This window comes from Agrilus planipennis, unplaced genomic scaffold, assembly GCF_000699045.2.
Source record: "Agrilus planipennis isolate EAB-ADULT unplaced genomic scaffold, Apla_2.0 scaffold34, whole genome shotgun sequence".
NCBI classification, from domain to species: Eukaryota; Metazoa; Arthropoda; class Insecta; order Coleoptera; family Buprestidae; genus Agrilus; species Agrilus planipennis.
The window spans coordinates 733,421-750,974 of record NW_020439170.1 but is presented as its reverse complement, the minus strand read 5'-3'; the positions used below and the strand labels follow the sequence as shown (position 1 = coordinate 750,974).

At 34.1% G+C, this 17,554-nt stretch overlaps 1 protein-coding gene across 2 annotated transcripts in view; it reads left to right on the top strand.

Annotated features, from left to right (window-relative positions):
* Window positions 1–17,554, top strand: part of LOC108735128 (protein c-ets-1-A) — a 235,407-nt gene that overhangs the window by 170,015 nt on the left and 47,838 nt on the right. For both annotated transcript variants that reach the window (XM_025977946.1, XM_025977947.1), the window contains exons 3-4: window positions 6,226–6,426; window positions 9,710–9,916. In XM_025977946.1, the coding sequence (XP_025833731.1) occupies window positions 6,226–6,426; window positions 9,710–9,916 (408 nt within the window). The remainder of the gene's footprint in view (window positions 1–6,225; window positions 6,427–9,709; window positions 9,917–17,554) is intronic.

Here is a 17,554-nt window from a genome sequence, read left to right as displayed (position 1 = left end):
AAGGTTTTTATTTCCTGAACGAAGAGCACGCAAAAAGTGGAGTGCTGCAAGGACGTTCTTCTTAGGATCGTCACAGGAGACGACTCCTGGCATCACGATTTTGTTGTCGAATCGAAATCTCAAAGACAAGAATGTAAGCAAGTCGATGAACCGAGAACAAATAAATTTGAATAAGTCGACACAAAATGTAAAGACAATGTTGATATGTTTTTCTTTCGCTTTCCCGGCTGTAAATTAAATGGTACTTATCGTGTCGAAGTCCTCAAGTATTTCCTAGCCTGTTGGCTTGAGTTTACCCGGGATTAGCGCGAAAGAAGAGATGGACCTTCCCGTAGGTTGTTCGCATTTCGGGAGTTTTTTTTCGACAATTAATTCAACAACCGCGCCACCGACCGTTTATCATATTTGCATGTTTCCTATTCTGTCTTCGAGGACGGTGTTAGCGGTATATGTCCTGATTAGAATTTGAGGGGGATGCAGGTAGGGTCATACCGAGAGTATCATCAAACGGATTTGCCTCATCGAGCCCCCGTACATGTGATGGGTTTGTCCCTTAAGACCCATATGAAAACTCCATAATGCAATCCTCGTTTTAGCATCACCAGTGTTTTTTGGTGGGATTTTCAGGAGGAATCTACAGGGAAATTCCTATATCGGCATGCCTCTTACTAGCCACATGTGGCCCTCACCCTACATGGGGCATGACCCTTATAAATTCTAGTCAGGTCGCTTTCAACAGCGGAAACGTCGGTGGTGGAAGTACTTGGTTTTGGAAAAGAAAAAGACAAAATTAAAGTACTCGAAACTTTGGAAAATAGTCTTTTTACAACACTTATGCATCCGTATTTGTAGAGCAAGCCTCGTATCATGTGTCTGCCTGTTTTCCTTACTCATTTTTACTCACCTATAAGTGCCGGTGCACACTTGCGACAATTTGCCGCCGCGGGTCCGCAGCGGCACCGCAAAGTTTGCTGCACACTTGTTGGTATTTTTGCGGTTTTGTTGCGGCGCCGCAAAAGTAATAAAAATATATATCTAATACAGTGTCATTCGTTTTTAAAGAAAATCAGTCAGTGCGACAAGTGGAATAGTGCAAAATGGAAGTTTTTATTAATGAAAGGCCTGCAGTTTTTACGTATTTGGTGTACAAATGCGTTATTGATCGAAAAAAAAAACGAGACGATTTTGGGTAGACCCATATACCGATTTACGGCTTACGAGGGGCACATTTGTAACGTCGTTTTCGTATTTAAGGGAGAATCCTGACTAATTTTTCAACTACTTTCGAAGGAGTGTTGCTTCATCTAATGAATTAACAGCAAAAGTTTCTGATAGGATAAGATCGCAAAAGATACCAGATTATGAGTCTCCACAATCCCACTAGAAATGTTTTCTCCTTGTCATCCAGCTCCAAAAATCCATCGGAAAACATTTCACAGATTATAATCCATGCAGACCTATTTTTGGCTCTTTCATGGTATAGGTATATTTCTGAGGAAATATCCCATATCTCTGGGAACCAACCACTTTACTGCATCAATGAATAATTCTATATCCAAATCTTCAGAAGTTCTAGTAGCAGCCATCCTTTTTTGCGTCAATTTGCCGCAAGTGTGTACCAGCCGATATACAAACGAGTACTACAAAACCGCAACAGCGGCAGCGGTGCCGCCACGGTTCCGTAGGGACCTGCGGTTCAAAACGGTCGCCATTTGGACGCGCGGCCCCGCGGCGGCGCGCAGATGAATGTGCATTAACCCATTTACCTGTTAGTAATTTAAGCCGCAATTGCGGTGCCGCAGCGGCGATTGCCGCAAGTGTGCACCGGCGCTAAGGTACATGTTAGCGGTCGGTGTTGCCGTTGTCACACAACGTCCAACAACCGTTTATAATCTGACGATATGACTCTTGCCGCCACCGCTGGACGCCGTTTAGACATCGCCTCTAACTGCCTGCTTTATTGCATCGCGACACGAATCGTTCAACACGTTTTTCACTCTTAACATGCGCCCATAAAAAGAGCAGCCAAATGGTGTGAGATAAAAAGGCTTTGACCGATTACCAAATGAAACTGGTCATAACGAGGTAAATAGTCAAATTCAATGACATTATTGAAAAATTGCGTCTAGACCAATTCAAGTATTTATCGACATACGTACCATCTTCAGGTTCGTGAAGATGTCGCAACAAAGTTGCAGAGATGGACTTTGAAAATGCTGAAATAAGGAACCTTTTAGTTGTTAATTTAGTGCCATGGTTTAAAAATTAGGGGCTCAAAAACCAACAAGGATATTCTATGTTCAGTAATGTTATGCTAACTTTACGTAAAGCAAGCGCATTATCAAAATATTACTGAAAATTCGAGCGATTATTTGTACAGAACAATGAACGAACAGTAAGATCAAATTTCAAACAAGAGCAACCGAAACTAGCCGTGACTTATAACCTTTAAGATGTGTATAACATTAAAAAGATGTCAAGAGTAGTTTATGAATCCGTAATTTTTGAAGCTCAAGTCAACACGGACAATAATAATTTAATAAGTTGGATTTCCCCGCGGCTTCGCTCGCGTTGATGCTCTAAATACGTGTCAAAGATATCATCGACGACTACATAAAAATCGTTTCATTGAGTTGACTGGAAGGATGGACTGAAGGAAATAAAGGAAATTAAACAACAATATCAGATGTTTTTATAAGCATTTTTTCCAAATCTTCAATTCTTCAAGGCTTTTTTACAAAGAAAAACAGTTGTATCAAGTTTCACCATCATCATGAAGTCGTCAGTCCTAAGACTGGTTGGACACGTACCTCCGTTCTTTCCTATCCTGAGCTAAACTTCGCATTTCCCTAAAACTAGAACAACCCACATCCTTAACTATTTGCGAACAGTAATCTAATCTAGGTCGACCTCTACCCCTCCTAACTCTTGTTTCTGCCTCAATATGTCTCTGACTAGACCTTCATGCACCCGTACAATGCCGTGCTCCAAACATACACATTTAACAACCTTTTTCGAATTTCTAAATTAACCGTTCGCGAGCATAGAAGTGACTTTTTTTTATTAAAGGCGACTACTACTCCTTCCATCCTGACTTATCTGACTTCCTAGGTATTTAAAATCAGCCACTTCTTCTAATTTTTCGTCACCTATCATTATGCTCGCTCTTTCCCTACTTTTTCTTCTCTTCCATACCAGTATTTTAGTTTTACTTTTATTTATTTTTATACAGTACTGATCTGTCAGTACCGCTTCCATTTTATTTAAAGCTGTCTCTAGGTCCTCTTTGCTAGATGCTAATACTGCTATGTCATCTGCAAATCTAAGCATACCAATCTTTTGCCCTTGCACATCTATCCCTACAGTTGTACTGTCTTTAATGATGTTATTAAAAAATAAAAACCATAGCGAGTACTTTTGGTCAGTACCCCTAGCGTTAATTTCTTGGTAACTCCAGGTCAAAGATTTTGGTATTGAATATTCCACTATCAGGCCAATTTCATCTTCCTTCTAGAAACCCACTTGTGGTAGTATCATTTCATTTGAATGCATTTGCGTTACGATTAGTTGATGATTGTAATTTTATTTTTAATGTACTATTACAGTTGTAGGCGTTTTAAGATGTTACGTAAATGGAATAAAAACAGCATTGGTGTAACCGCTTTCTTTGTATGTATCCTAAATAAACAATGACATAAAGAAGTACAATTTTCCATTGAGTAATTGCTAAACGTTCTCGGAAAAGCACTGTCACTGCCTGCACAACACCATTGTTTAAAACACTTGGTTATTACCATTCTGTGTACTCAATAACTTTTATACAGGACACAACTTCTAAGACGAATGTTTCGATATTGTAAATAAAAGTACTTTTTTTTGTTTTTAACGAAGAAAAATCATTAACGGGTTAGTCAGTGGTCCGGCGCACCCATAAATTTAATGTTTTTGAAAGATTTGAACAAATGACGAATGGAGGCGATTATGGTACAGAGGAGGACCTAGGGAACAAGGCAAATGACGTCATACCATCTCATCTATCATCAAATTTGTTTTCTTTATTTTCTTGGTGTACAGGCCCTAAATAAGAGAAGCAAATATTAGGAAGGGAGACAGACAGGGATGCACACTGTCACCTCTACTTTTTAATCTATACATCGAAGACGCCATCAACATCATTAAAGACAGTACAACTGTAGGGATAGATGTGCAAGGACAAAAGATTAGTATGCTTAGATTTGCAGATGATATAGCAGTATTAGCATCTAGCAAGGAGGACGTAGAGAGAGCTTTAAATAAAATGGAAGCGGTCCTAACAGATCAGTATTGTATGAAAATAAATAAAAGTAAAACTAAAATACTGGTATACAAGGGAAGAAAAAGTAGGGAAAGAGCGAATATAAAGATAGGAGACGAAAAATTAGAAGAAGTGGTTGATTTTAGATACCTAGGAAGTCAGGTAAGTCAGGATGGAAGGAGTAGTAGGAATAGCGCAGGGTCGTGTCGCCTTTAATAAAAAGAAGTCACTTCTATGCTCGCGAACGGTTAATTTAGAAATTCAAAAAAGGTTGTTAAAGGTATATGTTTGGAGCACGGCATTGTACGGTTGCGAAACATGGACGGTGGGCGCAGCGGAAAAGAAAAGGTTAGAAGCCTTCGAAATGTGGTGTTATAGGCGGATGAAGAGGTAGTGGAATGAATAGGAAACAGAGGACTCTATGGAAGTCAAAAAAAAATAGGCGAGATAGGTTGGTAGGACACCTTCTCAGGCATAAAGGTCTAGTCAGAGACATATTAGAGGCAAAAACAGGAGTTAGGAGGGGTACAGGTAGACCTAGATATGATTACTGTTCGCAAATAGTTAAGGATGTGGGTTGTTCTAGTTTTAGGTAAATGCGAAAGTTTAGCTCAGGATAGGAAAGAGTGGAGGTACGTGTCCAACCAGTCTTAGGACTGACGACCTTATGATGATGATACAGGCCCATAAACTATCAGTACTTGTATTGGCATTCGTTTTGTTATAACGCCATAGATCTCGTGCAACGGTGTTTTGTTTTATATCAAGTAAGTATAATAATATTTGTGGATTTTAACATAAACCGATGCCAGATTAAGTCGGAAACAATTTTCACGTACGATTGGATGAGTCGAGTTCTTTACCTTCTGCAATTCGTAGAAAAGGAAGTAGGTGCTGCATATATACTTCATCCGCAATAATGAAACGACGAACATACAGAAAATTTGTAGGAAATGGAAAAAGATTAGTCGAAGGGGGAATGCGTTTTCAATGTTGTAAGATTGACGCTCTTTCTTGATACGATTTTCAGCGGTAACAATTTCCGTTCGTTGAATCTTCATTTACACGTTTTCTCTACTCGGTTTTCGTTAGATATTAATTTGCTGTCTTGTAAGAGGCGTCAGGGAGTCAGGCGTATTTTTAAGTTAAATGGTCGTATTTTTAGAGTTCGAACGTATTTTTGGACGATTTGATTTTTATTAGTAGCGTAACTGAAACGACACTTATTTCGTCGACTTCAGAAAAGTGAACAAACACGAAAATGTAACCTATTTATTTATATAAGAAGTACTTTACTTTAATATTGAAGCCATTGCCCTATGAAAATCGTCGGGAATAGAATTCTTATTAGTTACTAAAATATTTAGGAGACTGTATTAATAAATATACTTGAAAAAAAAAAAACAAATAACAGCAGAGCAATTTGAAGTTTTAAGTAGATTATAGGTTTTGATTATGCAGTTGTAGTCTCATATCCTCTAATTTTTTTGGAGGGGGCATATTTTCTTCAAATTTAAATAGGACTACCCTTCCGATAGAGGTTCACAACTGATGAAGAAATCGCGAAATATACACAAAAAAGTCTTTTGAGATTGAAAGTAGTTTTCATTGTTTAGCATACTTGCTTACTTAGTAAATTCTACTTGTTTATTTAATTATTTCTCGTTTTTAAAATGGATAAGTAACTTTAGTAGACATCCATTAAAAATAACCAGGAAGTAGGTAACGTAAATTCTGGATAAACATGTGGTTATTACCATTCTGTGTACTCAGTAATTTTTTTACAGGACACAACTTCTAAGATGAATGTTTCGATATTGTAAAAAACATGTTTTCACCTTTTTAATTCTCCCTCTGCTTTATTAGAAGTTTTCCAAGAAGGTACTTTTTCAGGAACCTCAAAATTTTACGCTGTTTTTCTTTTGTTACAGATCCTCGACAATGGACAGAAAGCCAAGTCCAGCACTGGATTCAGTGGGCAATGAAAGAGTTTTCCTTAGAAGGAATTGCGTTAAATCAATTTCACATGAAAGGAAAAGACATTTGTGCCATGGGCAAGGACGCATTTCAAGCGAGAGCTCCTGCCTTTGTCGGCGACATCTTATGGGAACACTTAGAATTACTACAAAAGGGTAAGTTTACCAGTTTTTAGACATATTGTATACTAATTCGGATTTTGAAAGCGGGTAAGTGGTAGTCCTAACGAGGTTTACCGTACAACCCCGTGTTGACCCCTGAAACAGAATGCTACCCACTTTAAAAAAATTTGAGATAATTTATCAGATTATAACAGCGGATAATACTTTTCAAATACGACAGATAACTACAAGTTTGTCTTTTTGATGTGTAATTAAAATCGGTATTAATATCAACTAATTAGTTTTAATTGATTTATCGACTGATTTATCGCTTAATTATGCAATTAATTAGTTTGTTCATTCCTATAATTAATTAATATAATATACAATTGATTATGAACTGATAAAATAATTGATGATTATTATCTATCAAACTGTGCTAAATTTTATGAAGTGATAAGCTGATGAAATTGGTCTTTATCTTGCATTTTCGCAAGACGAAGATTGTCTTTATACTAGTAAGACTAAGACCAAGGCCAAGATTAAAACCAAGACTGAACGAATAAGACCAAGACTAAACGAAAAATTACTTTCGGTGGATGTATGTGTTAAACTATTTGAAGCAACTTCAATATACATATTCTTTTCCTGGAACAAAACGTTTTTAGTATTTGAAATTTTTAGTTTGCTTTCCTGGATTTTAACACTAAATTTAAAAAAAGAAACATTACCACTGTTTGACAAAAGGGTCTACAAGAATGTCCACACTTTCCAAAACGGACAATATAATAATGAGCAATCTATGAACTAGATGTATGATTAGATATTTTAATTAACGTGAAATTTTTTATGCTAGCCACTGTGCAATACCTAATAGTTCCAAATTGTGTCATGAATTGTCTTAATATGTTTGAGAGAATATATGAACTGTTCAAAATGATTGGACTTGTCGAAATGACAAAGATCATCTTTCATTATTTAAAAGAATTTTATTTTAACGAGTATTTCTTAAATCAAAAGACAGACTACGACATGTCGGCTAGACGGTTTATTATCTGGTATTGTTATATTTATTCGTATTATTGACTTTTACCTACAGAAGAAGTTCGAAGTCTCTTCGTGAACAAATGTGCAATTTACAATAATAATCGAGGTAAATACAGACCACTGCGCTGGGTTGAAAGCATTGCTTATAATGTGCAATTACTGTAGGCAAGTACCGTGCAATGTATGCCATCAGATAACAAGGCAAATATAAAAAGCGAAGTCGTTTTTTTAATTCATTAAGGGAAAAATTACGTTACGACTTCGACGGAATTTATGCCTTCTATTGATTCGAAATTCTGACTGTTTTCTTCATTAAAGTAACTACTATCAAAGGTAAATACCTAGACGAGTGCATAAAATATCAGGCTAGTATCAATCTATTTTTTTAATGGGTTTATACCATCAACTTGAGTGTGTTTATTGAGCAAATTTTAATTCATTTACACTGAAGGGAAAAAATACTATTTTCCAAGGAAAAATCACTTAATAGAAGGAAATGACTGTTTTAAATATTGCCTGGTACTGGTAAAATGTATCCGAAAATCCGATCAGCAATAGCATGAATGCCTGATACAAGACACGAATTTTAGTGTAATCTAAATACATGTATCAGGATGATTTTCCGGAATCAATCGCTCTTCAATACTTTAGGAAGTGAAGTAACATTTAGATTTAAAAGTTACCATTACGTCCTCGTGAAGCTGAAATTTCGTTGACGTTTTCGCAATTACTACTTCTGATTTTGCACTAGACATACAAATGGAGCTGCAACGTAGAGAAGTATATATTAGGAAGGTAGTCAGACATGGATGCACACTGTCACCGCTACTTTATAATCTATACATTGAAGACGCGACTATTAGCATCTAGCAAGGAAGAGTTAGAGATAGCTTTAAATAAAATGGATGCGGTACTGACAAAATAGTATTGTATGAAAATAAATAAAATTAAAACAAAATACAGGTATGCAAGGGAAGAAATAGTAAGGAAAGAGCGAATGTAAAGATAGGAGACGAAGCATTAAAAGAAGTGGCTGATTTTAGTTATTTAGGAAGTCAGATAAGTCGTCAGGACGGAAGGAGTAGTAGGGATATAAAGCAGAGGATTGCGCAGGGTCGAGTCGCTTTCAATAAAAAGTAGTCACTTCTATCTCCTTAAACGGTTAATTTAGAAATTCGAAAAAGTATGTTTGGGGCGGCTAGCGCGACGGAAAAGAAATGGTTAGAGGCATTCGAAATGTGATGAGGAGTTGGAGAAGGTTAGAAATGAAGAGGTATTAGAAAAAATAGAAGAGCAGAGAACTCTGAAGAAGTCAACAAAAAATAGACGACGTAGGTTGGTAGGACACCTTCTCAGGCATGAAGGTCTAGTCAGAGACATATTAGAGGCAGAAACAGGAGTTAGGAGGGATAGAGGTAGACCTAGATTAGATTACTATTCGTAAATAGTTATGAATGTGGTTTATTATAGTTTTGGGGAAATGCGAAAATTAGCATAGGGTAGGAAAGAGTGGAGTTGCGTGTCCAACCAGTCTTAGGACTGGCGACCTTATGACGATGATACCAGTGATACCATCTTCAAGACACACTCAAGCTCAATCAGGTTTTATATTTGTGAGTATTCATTTATTTATGTGGATTGGCGCATCTTTCCTCTTTTACTGCGACATTGGGAAAACCTCGAAAGGCTGCAAAGTACAATGGAAAGATAAAAAGTAAAAGATACATATAATGATACGTATTTCCCAAAGGATTCGAATGTAGCCTTTGGATACACAAATAGTATCCATTCGTGTCTATTTATGAGGTATTTAACAGTTTTAAAAGTAGCACAATTGAATTTGGTTTTTGAATAAAATGAAAACCTATTACACATTCCCGAAACAAATCCACTTCTAAAGCTCTAAAGCTTTGAGCTTTTTTCGTAATTCTAAAATTTATCGCCAGCCACCCCTATGGCGTGGCGTATACGTCCTATTGGCAAATCCAGCGTTGAAAAAACTTGTTGCTGATAAGTTGTAGGTATGACTAGTACGAAGAACAGTTTTGGCTAAATCTGAAGGTCCATTGACTAATTTACTCATTTTAAACTGTTCATAATTTTATTTTGAGATTTATCAGTGTAAAAGTATTTAATCATAAACTTGCCGTTAATTGGCAGTTGTGTAATAATAAAAATTTGCAACTCGAAATTTTCATTTAAACTAAAAATTTTTATTAAAAAGAACTACTCTAACAAATACTTTTTTCCTGATAGGAATATCTTAAGTGACGTCAGACTTTTGTTACAGATGTAGAAAGAGAGAAGGCATTGGCTAATGTTCCTTCAAATATATATGATACAATGTGTGTTCCTGATTTGGGAATGTACTTGGAGTACAGTCAACCTCCCGTTCTTCCCGGTGAAGATCGAAAACCCATTAGTGTAACTCCTGCCCCCGCCCACACACCAACCCCCGCCGCTCCAGCACCTATTAACAACAATTTCGTGCATGACGGTAAGTCTTTTTTAATTCATTTGTTTATCCTCATTTTTATATCATAACTAATGTAAAAGCGCATTCAGTTTCAACACTAAATTGAAATAATTTCAGTAATTTTATTTTTATTTTATTTTATTTTCAATATAAGTACAGGCAAATGCCCATTTACATGTTTAGGAAATATATACAGGTGTTTAAACAATATATCAATTTTATAATAAATTTATCATAAAACTTTCGTTATTATAACAAAATAAATTTTGACTCTATCTCAATAAAATAAAAAATTAGTGTAAGTAAACTGATATACAGAATTATTCAAATGAGGAAACTTTTAGTTTAACCTCAGTTTTAAATTTATCAATTTTTTGGTCAAGTATGTTTACTAGATCTAAATTATTATTAATAAATTTTGTGGCTCTATATAAACAAGATTTCTCAAAATAATTACTTTTATCAAATTTAACATTAAAAGGACGTTGATGACGCAAATCTAGAATCTGTGAGTTTAAATCTATACGTGCTAAGAGGTACTCTGAATTAATATATTCATATATTACTTTGTATAGTAGAAGTATATCCTGATAACACATATGAGCCTTTAATGAAAATATGCCCAAAAAAGTAGCAATATCCGTAAAGTCATGTTCATCAAAATTCATAGGTTTACCAATCTTATAGGACATAGCTCTAAGAAATTTACGTTGAACACTTTCAATTTTATCAGAGTAGATATTATAATATGGCGACCATATTACTGATGCATACATTAATATAGATTTTACAATAGAGTTATATAATACAATAAGAACCTTATAATCAGTAAATTCTTTTCCAATACGCAAAATGTAATATAATTTCTTTAAAGCATTATTTACAATATATGTAATATGTTGGTCAAATGTAAGTTTTTCGTCAAAGATAACTCCAAGATCTTTCATTTCATTTACTCTAGTAAGAATAGTTTCGTCAATTTTATATTCAAAATAATTTAAGTTAGCTTTAGAAAAAGACATAACATAACATTTAGTAGCATTAAATAGTAAAGAATCATTCGAAAATTTAGAAATTAAAATACTTAGATTATTCATAATTCTGATATAAATCTTACTGAAAACCGACGGAATACAGACTTTTTGATATATCATGTTAAAAATCGTATTTACTACTCGAATTAAATGCTTCACTAAATAATTTTTATACTAATTAAATTTACAAGTATTTCTCATAAAAAAGTTACCTTTCTGACTTTACGTATGTTACTTTAAGAGCTATATGTAGAGTACCAAAATTCATTCCATCCAAATAGGATAAAAATGTATCAACATCAGTTATTATTAACTAATCATTTATTTAATAACTATGCCTGTGATTAAATCTGCAATATGAATTACACTAATTGTTGTTCTGACTGGAATTCCAAAAAAAAAAAGAAATAGCCTCGTGGTTGATCCTTGTTGCAGCACAACCTAAAAATTAGAGTATATGGTTGACAAGGTTGTGAAATAATTTTTTTTGCATCAAATTATACGTGGTGCATGTGTATATTATATTATTATTTATTTAGACATAGCCATAGTGGTTGGCTGGTTAGTAATTGTTTGAGTCAGTCACTTCGGTCCATTAATAATTTCCTTAGAAGCGGAGTTGCGTGAATGACGTGATGATTACAGATTTTAATGTCTCTTGTGCAATAATAGGAGAGTATATACCGTTACGGTGAAGTATTCCGAAAGTTGGTATTACTTAATCTAGGTTAATATGTTATACTTATGTATATATTTAACCGACGGACTCTAGGAATCGGTTGAGATTGTTTTATGTGTATACATGGTGAACAGAGATGTGATTTATTTGAAATACTTGCACTTAAAATGCAAATACAAAATTAAAGTATCCATTTTTCTCTTGCATTTAAATACTTTTTTGAGAAAAACATTTTGTATTTTATTTAAAATACTTTTCCAAACGTATTTTCTATTTGTAAAATGTAAAATACATTTTTGCTGTATCACTGATCAAACTTTATATAAAACGATGAATGAGAGAGTTGCTCACAAGGGGACAAAGAGGCATTTCATTCATGCCTTCTGATTCTTTAACTGAAGAGAGCCCAAAAAATTGTAAATTCCTTGGGAATGGATAATCTAAATTGGATCGATATTGTTTTCCGGGTTCAATGTCATGGTCCATGGAATTTTGAAGTTTCAAATTGATATCAACACCTGCCAAATCACCACATATCGTACCTTTAGCAAGGAACTACTAAATTCTACGAATTACGACAAAACAGCCCACAAAACAATATCGAATTGATATACGCCAGCTGAGTAAAACTGAAAACTACAAGATATTGTGGTGTACTAATAAATTCCTTAAATTCAAAATTCTTAGAAAACGATTCGAAAAACTTCACGTATTGGATGAACCCAAATCTAAAGAAACTATGGCTTCCATTTTCTTCTTCCATTACAATGTGTAAAAGATCAGAAACAAAATGGGGTTGTAAATATTTTGATATAAAATAAATGATGTTGATTTTACATCAATAAAATTATTTGCAACCCTATTTTGGTTCTGATCTTTCACGCTAAACAAACTATTTTGGCATCAGTGTCTTTTTTCCAAATTAAAACGAGTGACAAAGGTAAATTATGAAGCATATAGAAGAATTAGTTGTTGCTAAACTGAAGAAACTATAACATAAAGATAGAAAAACTATCGTAATCACTTTAGACGAAAAAATGAATCATACTTAATCTTCGCAGCTGGTGATATAGTACAAACACCACTATTAGTCTAGAAAAACTCCAATATTTAAGAAATGTGTAAATGCCTGCAAGGTTTTCTTAAAAAATATTTTATACTTAAGTAAACGTAGAAAATTAAATAAAAAAAAATATTTATTTGAGAAAAGTATTTTGAAAAAACCTATTTTGCATTTAACATTTACAATACAAAAGGGAAATCTATTTTGTGTTTTACATTTCAAATAACAAATAAAAAACTATTTGCATTTTGTATTTAAATATACTTTTAAAAAGCCGTTTTGCACATCTCTGTTTGTTGGTTTGTTTATTACCATTTCACGCTTTAATATCTCAAACGATTATCATGAAATTTTGTACACAAGACTTTTTATTGTCCATTGCATCCCTTAGCTTGGATAATATGAAGTCTAGTTCAAGGCAATTAAGGATTGGAAGGTTTTTATTTATAAAAAACTAACACCGACGTTTCGCCTCTATTAGGGAGGATTTTTTACTAAAGAACCTACCTTGAAAAAATTTTCCAAATAGAGAGACGAAACGTCGGTGTTGGTTCTTCATAAATAAAAACCTTCCAACCCTTAATTGTCTTAGACTTAACAAGACTTTTTCTTCTGTTAGGTATTAAAGAAGTATTATAATTTTGTTTATGAGACTTTTTATGTTTGTCCCAATAGATAAGCCACTATATTATTGTTAGTTATTAACAAATATTGTTTGTTTCAGGTTAGTAAACAGCGCAACCATTTCATCAATTGGTGAGTAAGAACCTACAATGCTTGTATTTTATAATACTTTATGAAAACGATGCAGTGGTGTATCTAGTTTAGAAATTTATACATCGATAATCTATTTTAACATCAATTTTTCACAAATAATATACGTCAAAGCTTCTACTTCAATCATATCTTTCAAATAATGAAATTTACGTTTTTTGAACTTTGTAATTGTTCATTAGTACATCCTATTTGTACATTGAACATTAGTACATTCTAATTGTACTTCACGTTCAACCGGTTTGAATTTGAAACTGCTGTGCTGATATGCGGTTAAAACTTCTTCGAGTAGCGCTCTCTTTAGCACAACTGCGAAACATCCTGCACTATTGAAGGGCATCTGTAACGAAGAAAACTAGAACTTTTCACGGTTACAGTTTTCCTTCGATATGATGTATGGTACAGAATCCTTTATCGATTTTATAGCAGCTTTACAGATTTCGTCTGAAAACAAATTTCTACTTTTATTCTAAGTAAANGCATCTAGCAACGAGGACTTAGAGATAGCTTTAAATAAAATGGAAGCGGTACTAACAGATCAGTACTGTATGAAAATAAATAAAAGTAAAATTAAAATACTAGTATGCAAGGGAAGAAAAAGTAGGGAAAGAGCGAATATAAAGATAGGAGATGAAAAATTACAAGAAGTAGCTGATTTTAGGTATCTAGGAAGTCAGATAAGTAAGGACGGAAGGAGTAGTAGGGATATAAAGCAGAGATTAGCACAGGATCGAGTCGCCTTCAATAAAAAGAAGTCACTTCTACGCTCGCAAACGGTAAATTTAGAAATTCGAAAAAGATTTTTAAAGGTGTATGTTTGACATTGGGCTCTGTACGGGTGCGAAATATGGACGATGGGCGCGGCGGAAAAGAAAAGATTAGAAGCGTTCGAAATAGGTGTTGCATGCGAATGATAAGGATACCGTGGATAAAGAAGGTTAGAAATGAAGAGATATTGGAAATAATAGGAAACAGAGGACTCTTTGGAAATCAATAAGAAATAAGCGAGAGGTTGGTAGGACACCTTCTCAAGCATGAAGATCTAGTCAGAAACATATAAGAGGCAGAAACAGGAGTTAGGAGGGGTACAGGTAGATCTAGGTTAGATTACTGTTCGCAAATAGTTAAGGATGTGGGTTGTTCTAGTTTTGGGGAAATACGAAGATTAGTTCAGGATAGGAAACAGTGAAGGTGCGTGTCCAACCAGTCTTAGGATTGACAAGCGTATGATGATGACGACAATATATGTATAACAATTCCCATGTTATTGAATGTTGCCTATCAACATTTAGTGTAATCTAACAGAATTTTTTTCAAAGTTTGTGTAGTAGATAGATTGGAAGTAATCGTTCACAGTTGACAGTGTATCATAAGAATGTTTTCGTGTTTGTCAACGGTTTGTTTGCAGATTTAAAAGTTATATATTCCTGCATCCTTGGGGTTGTTTCATTGAAAAATTCTGATTATTGTAATGAATTGCAGAATAATAATATTGTTGAGATCAGGCTGAGCCGCCTCTCGTTCCAGTTACGTTTTAAACAGACCGTTGCGGCTTTTTACATAATAATTTTCGTTTCTTTTTCATTCAATTAACGGTGAACGCGTACGGACATCAAGGTAGCGGTGGCCGGATGCGCCCGCCGTATTGTTGTTTTATTTCATAAAAACGAAGATGAGGCTGATAGTGAAAGTTAGATAACGTATTTGTTAGTACATAGGTGGATACATTACTTCAGCAAAGCCTTTGCATTGTAATTCTATGTAATACTTACTTATTCGTAATGAAGTATCTTATGGTACTTACTGGTATTACTATAGCAGATTATTAGCAGCGTTTCTTAATTCGCCCAGTGTTTGAATGATGCTATTGAAAAGGATTGAATTTTCTACGTATTTTTTGTTTGTGTGCATTTGTTTTTGTGAGTTTTCATTCTTATGTGAAAAACTGCGATGTGTCCATCAGACGTTGTGACAGTTTTCACCGCTTCTGATTTCATACGTCATGTTTTTCTACCATAATATCAGCGGTAAGTAAAGTCAATGAATTATATTTTCTTCCAGAAAATAGGTGAATACAGTAAAAGTTCCTTATTCACGGTTTCCTTATTCGCGTTTTCATTATTTCGCGAGTAAAAGAATTGCAACCCAGTTCCTGTATTCGCGGCTAAAAATTTCATTATTCGCGGATGCAATCGGTAAACAGAAAAGGATTCGGTGTCATTTATTAAAGGGATTGACCGCAATGGACAGCTCGTGCCTACAGCGAATTTTTCCGAAAATATGGGTTTCTATTCTAAACATTGTAATTTAACGTTGCGATATAAATATGTGATTTTTTGTATGGTAACAGACAAAGGTTCACACTAACTCGGCACGTTTTTAGTTTTTAATAATGTGGCCATTAATTGCTTTTACAAGTGCTTATCGTTGATGCTTCTTGTAGGACACGTATTTTCAATAGAAATTAAGAAATTAAAAAATTGCCTTCGACAGGCTTTAGAACAAAGTTTTATCTATCTTACTACAAAATTTCAAACCTCTGTTCCAAACATTAAATTCATGATATCTAGAACCGATAAGCATGTTTTTACTCTACGGCGCATGTACTACTGAATCTCCTTAATGTATCGGCATCTTTTGAGTATGTACTGTTGGTACGTGCCGATGCGATTTTTATAAAAGATGTAACCGACTGGACTAATTCAAAATTCAAAACAAGAAAAAATCACTAAATTTTTTAAACTCTTGCGTAAAGCTGACTATAATGATTAATTTTAATTGCGAATTTATCAATACATTGATTTTATTTTGATACATATTGGTTTCATTTCGGAACCTTAGAATATGTCTCCTATGATTCCATACTAATTACCATTCCATATCAACGGTTTCTGTATTTGCGGCATACTTATAGCCCGCGAATAAAGAGCTTTTACTGTTTAATATTTCTTTTATTTCTTTTTAACTCTAAACGCCAAAAGCACGGAGAGTGATATGTGTATGTTGGGTTTGTCTATAACTTTATAGCTATTCAACTATTTTAACAGGACAATTCAAGTAATTTAAGGGGTGAAATATGTTTTATTTGATATAACAAATTGTCGTTCCATAAAACCATTCATAGAATTCGAGAGATAAGCGATTCAAAGAATCGTCCAATTTAAGTTCTTTCTACCGTTTGCAGTTTAAATTTCCTGGAATAACTGTACGACATAATAATTAAAGATACTTGTTTACTTCAGTTTTTTTGAATGGTTTTATTCAATATATTATTCTGTCCATTAATTAATTCAAAGTATAGTTCTGTGTTGAGGTCATTGATAGCACCACTTTCGACCTTTTCAAGTAGATTTATCCAAACTCATTGGTATGAGCACTTTACGTATTTATTTAGCTGGTGTATTTATAAATAGGGAATAGTCTAATAGTAATTGTATATCTACGTATTTAGGCAATGTTTTTGATTCCAGTTTAAAGTTGTATATGCTGCAAAAATTGTCCATTATATGCGGTTGCTCTTTATAAAGGACCATTTCAGTAATTTGAATTAATATGTAAATATTACTTGCTAACTGCCTTACAAAAATAAGTGCATTTTGCATGTTGTGAAAAGTTGAGACAGGATTTTATTAAAAGAAGAAATGTCACTGCAGTATGCAATGTTCTTAAAGATGAGGGAGTCCTTGAGTAGTTTTTCCGTTATAGAAGACGTCGAAGTTGACCAATATTGATTTGGCAGTTATATGGCTAATTCTTCAATTTCTGCAAATTCTAAAATGCATAACAAGAATATAAAAGAATTTTTCCAAAGTCACTCCCCCCCTTGAGGGGTTCTTTGTTCGAATAAATTCAAGCGACTTCCATTGTATAGATCAGGGCTGTCCAATTGGCGGCCCGCGGGCCGTATACGACCCGCCGAATTATTTTTACGGACCGCGAGTACATTTTACTATTAATAAATTTATGTTACTAAATTAATATTATTGATATTGTTGCTAAACAATTACAGCCACAATGTTATCATTAATAAATTACGAATATTTTAGAGTTTTACCTTCAGTATAAATAAAATATTTCCTTAATTAACATAAACTGACTACATTTATAAA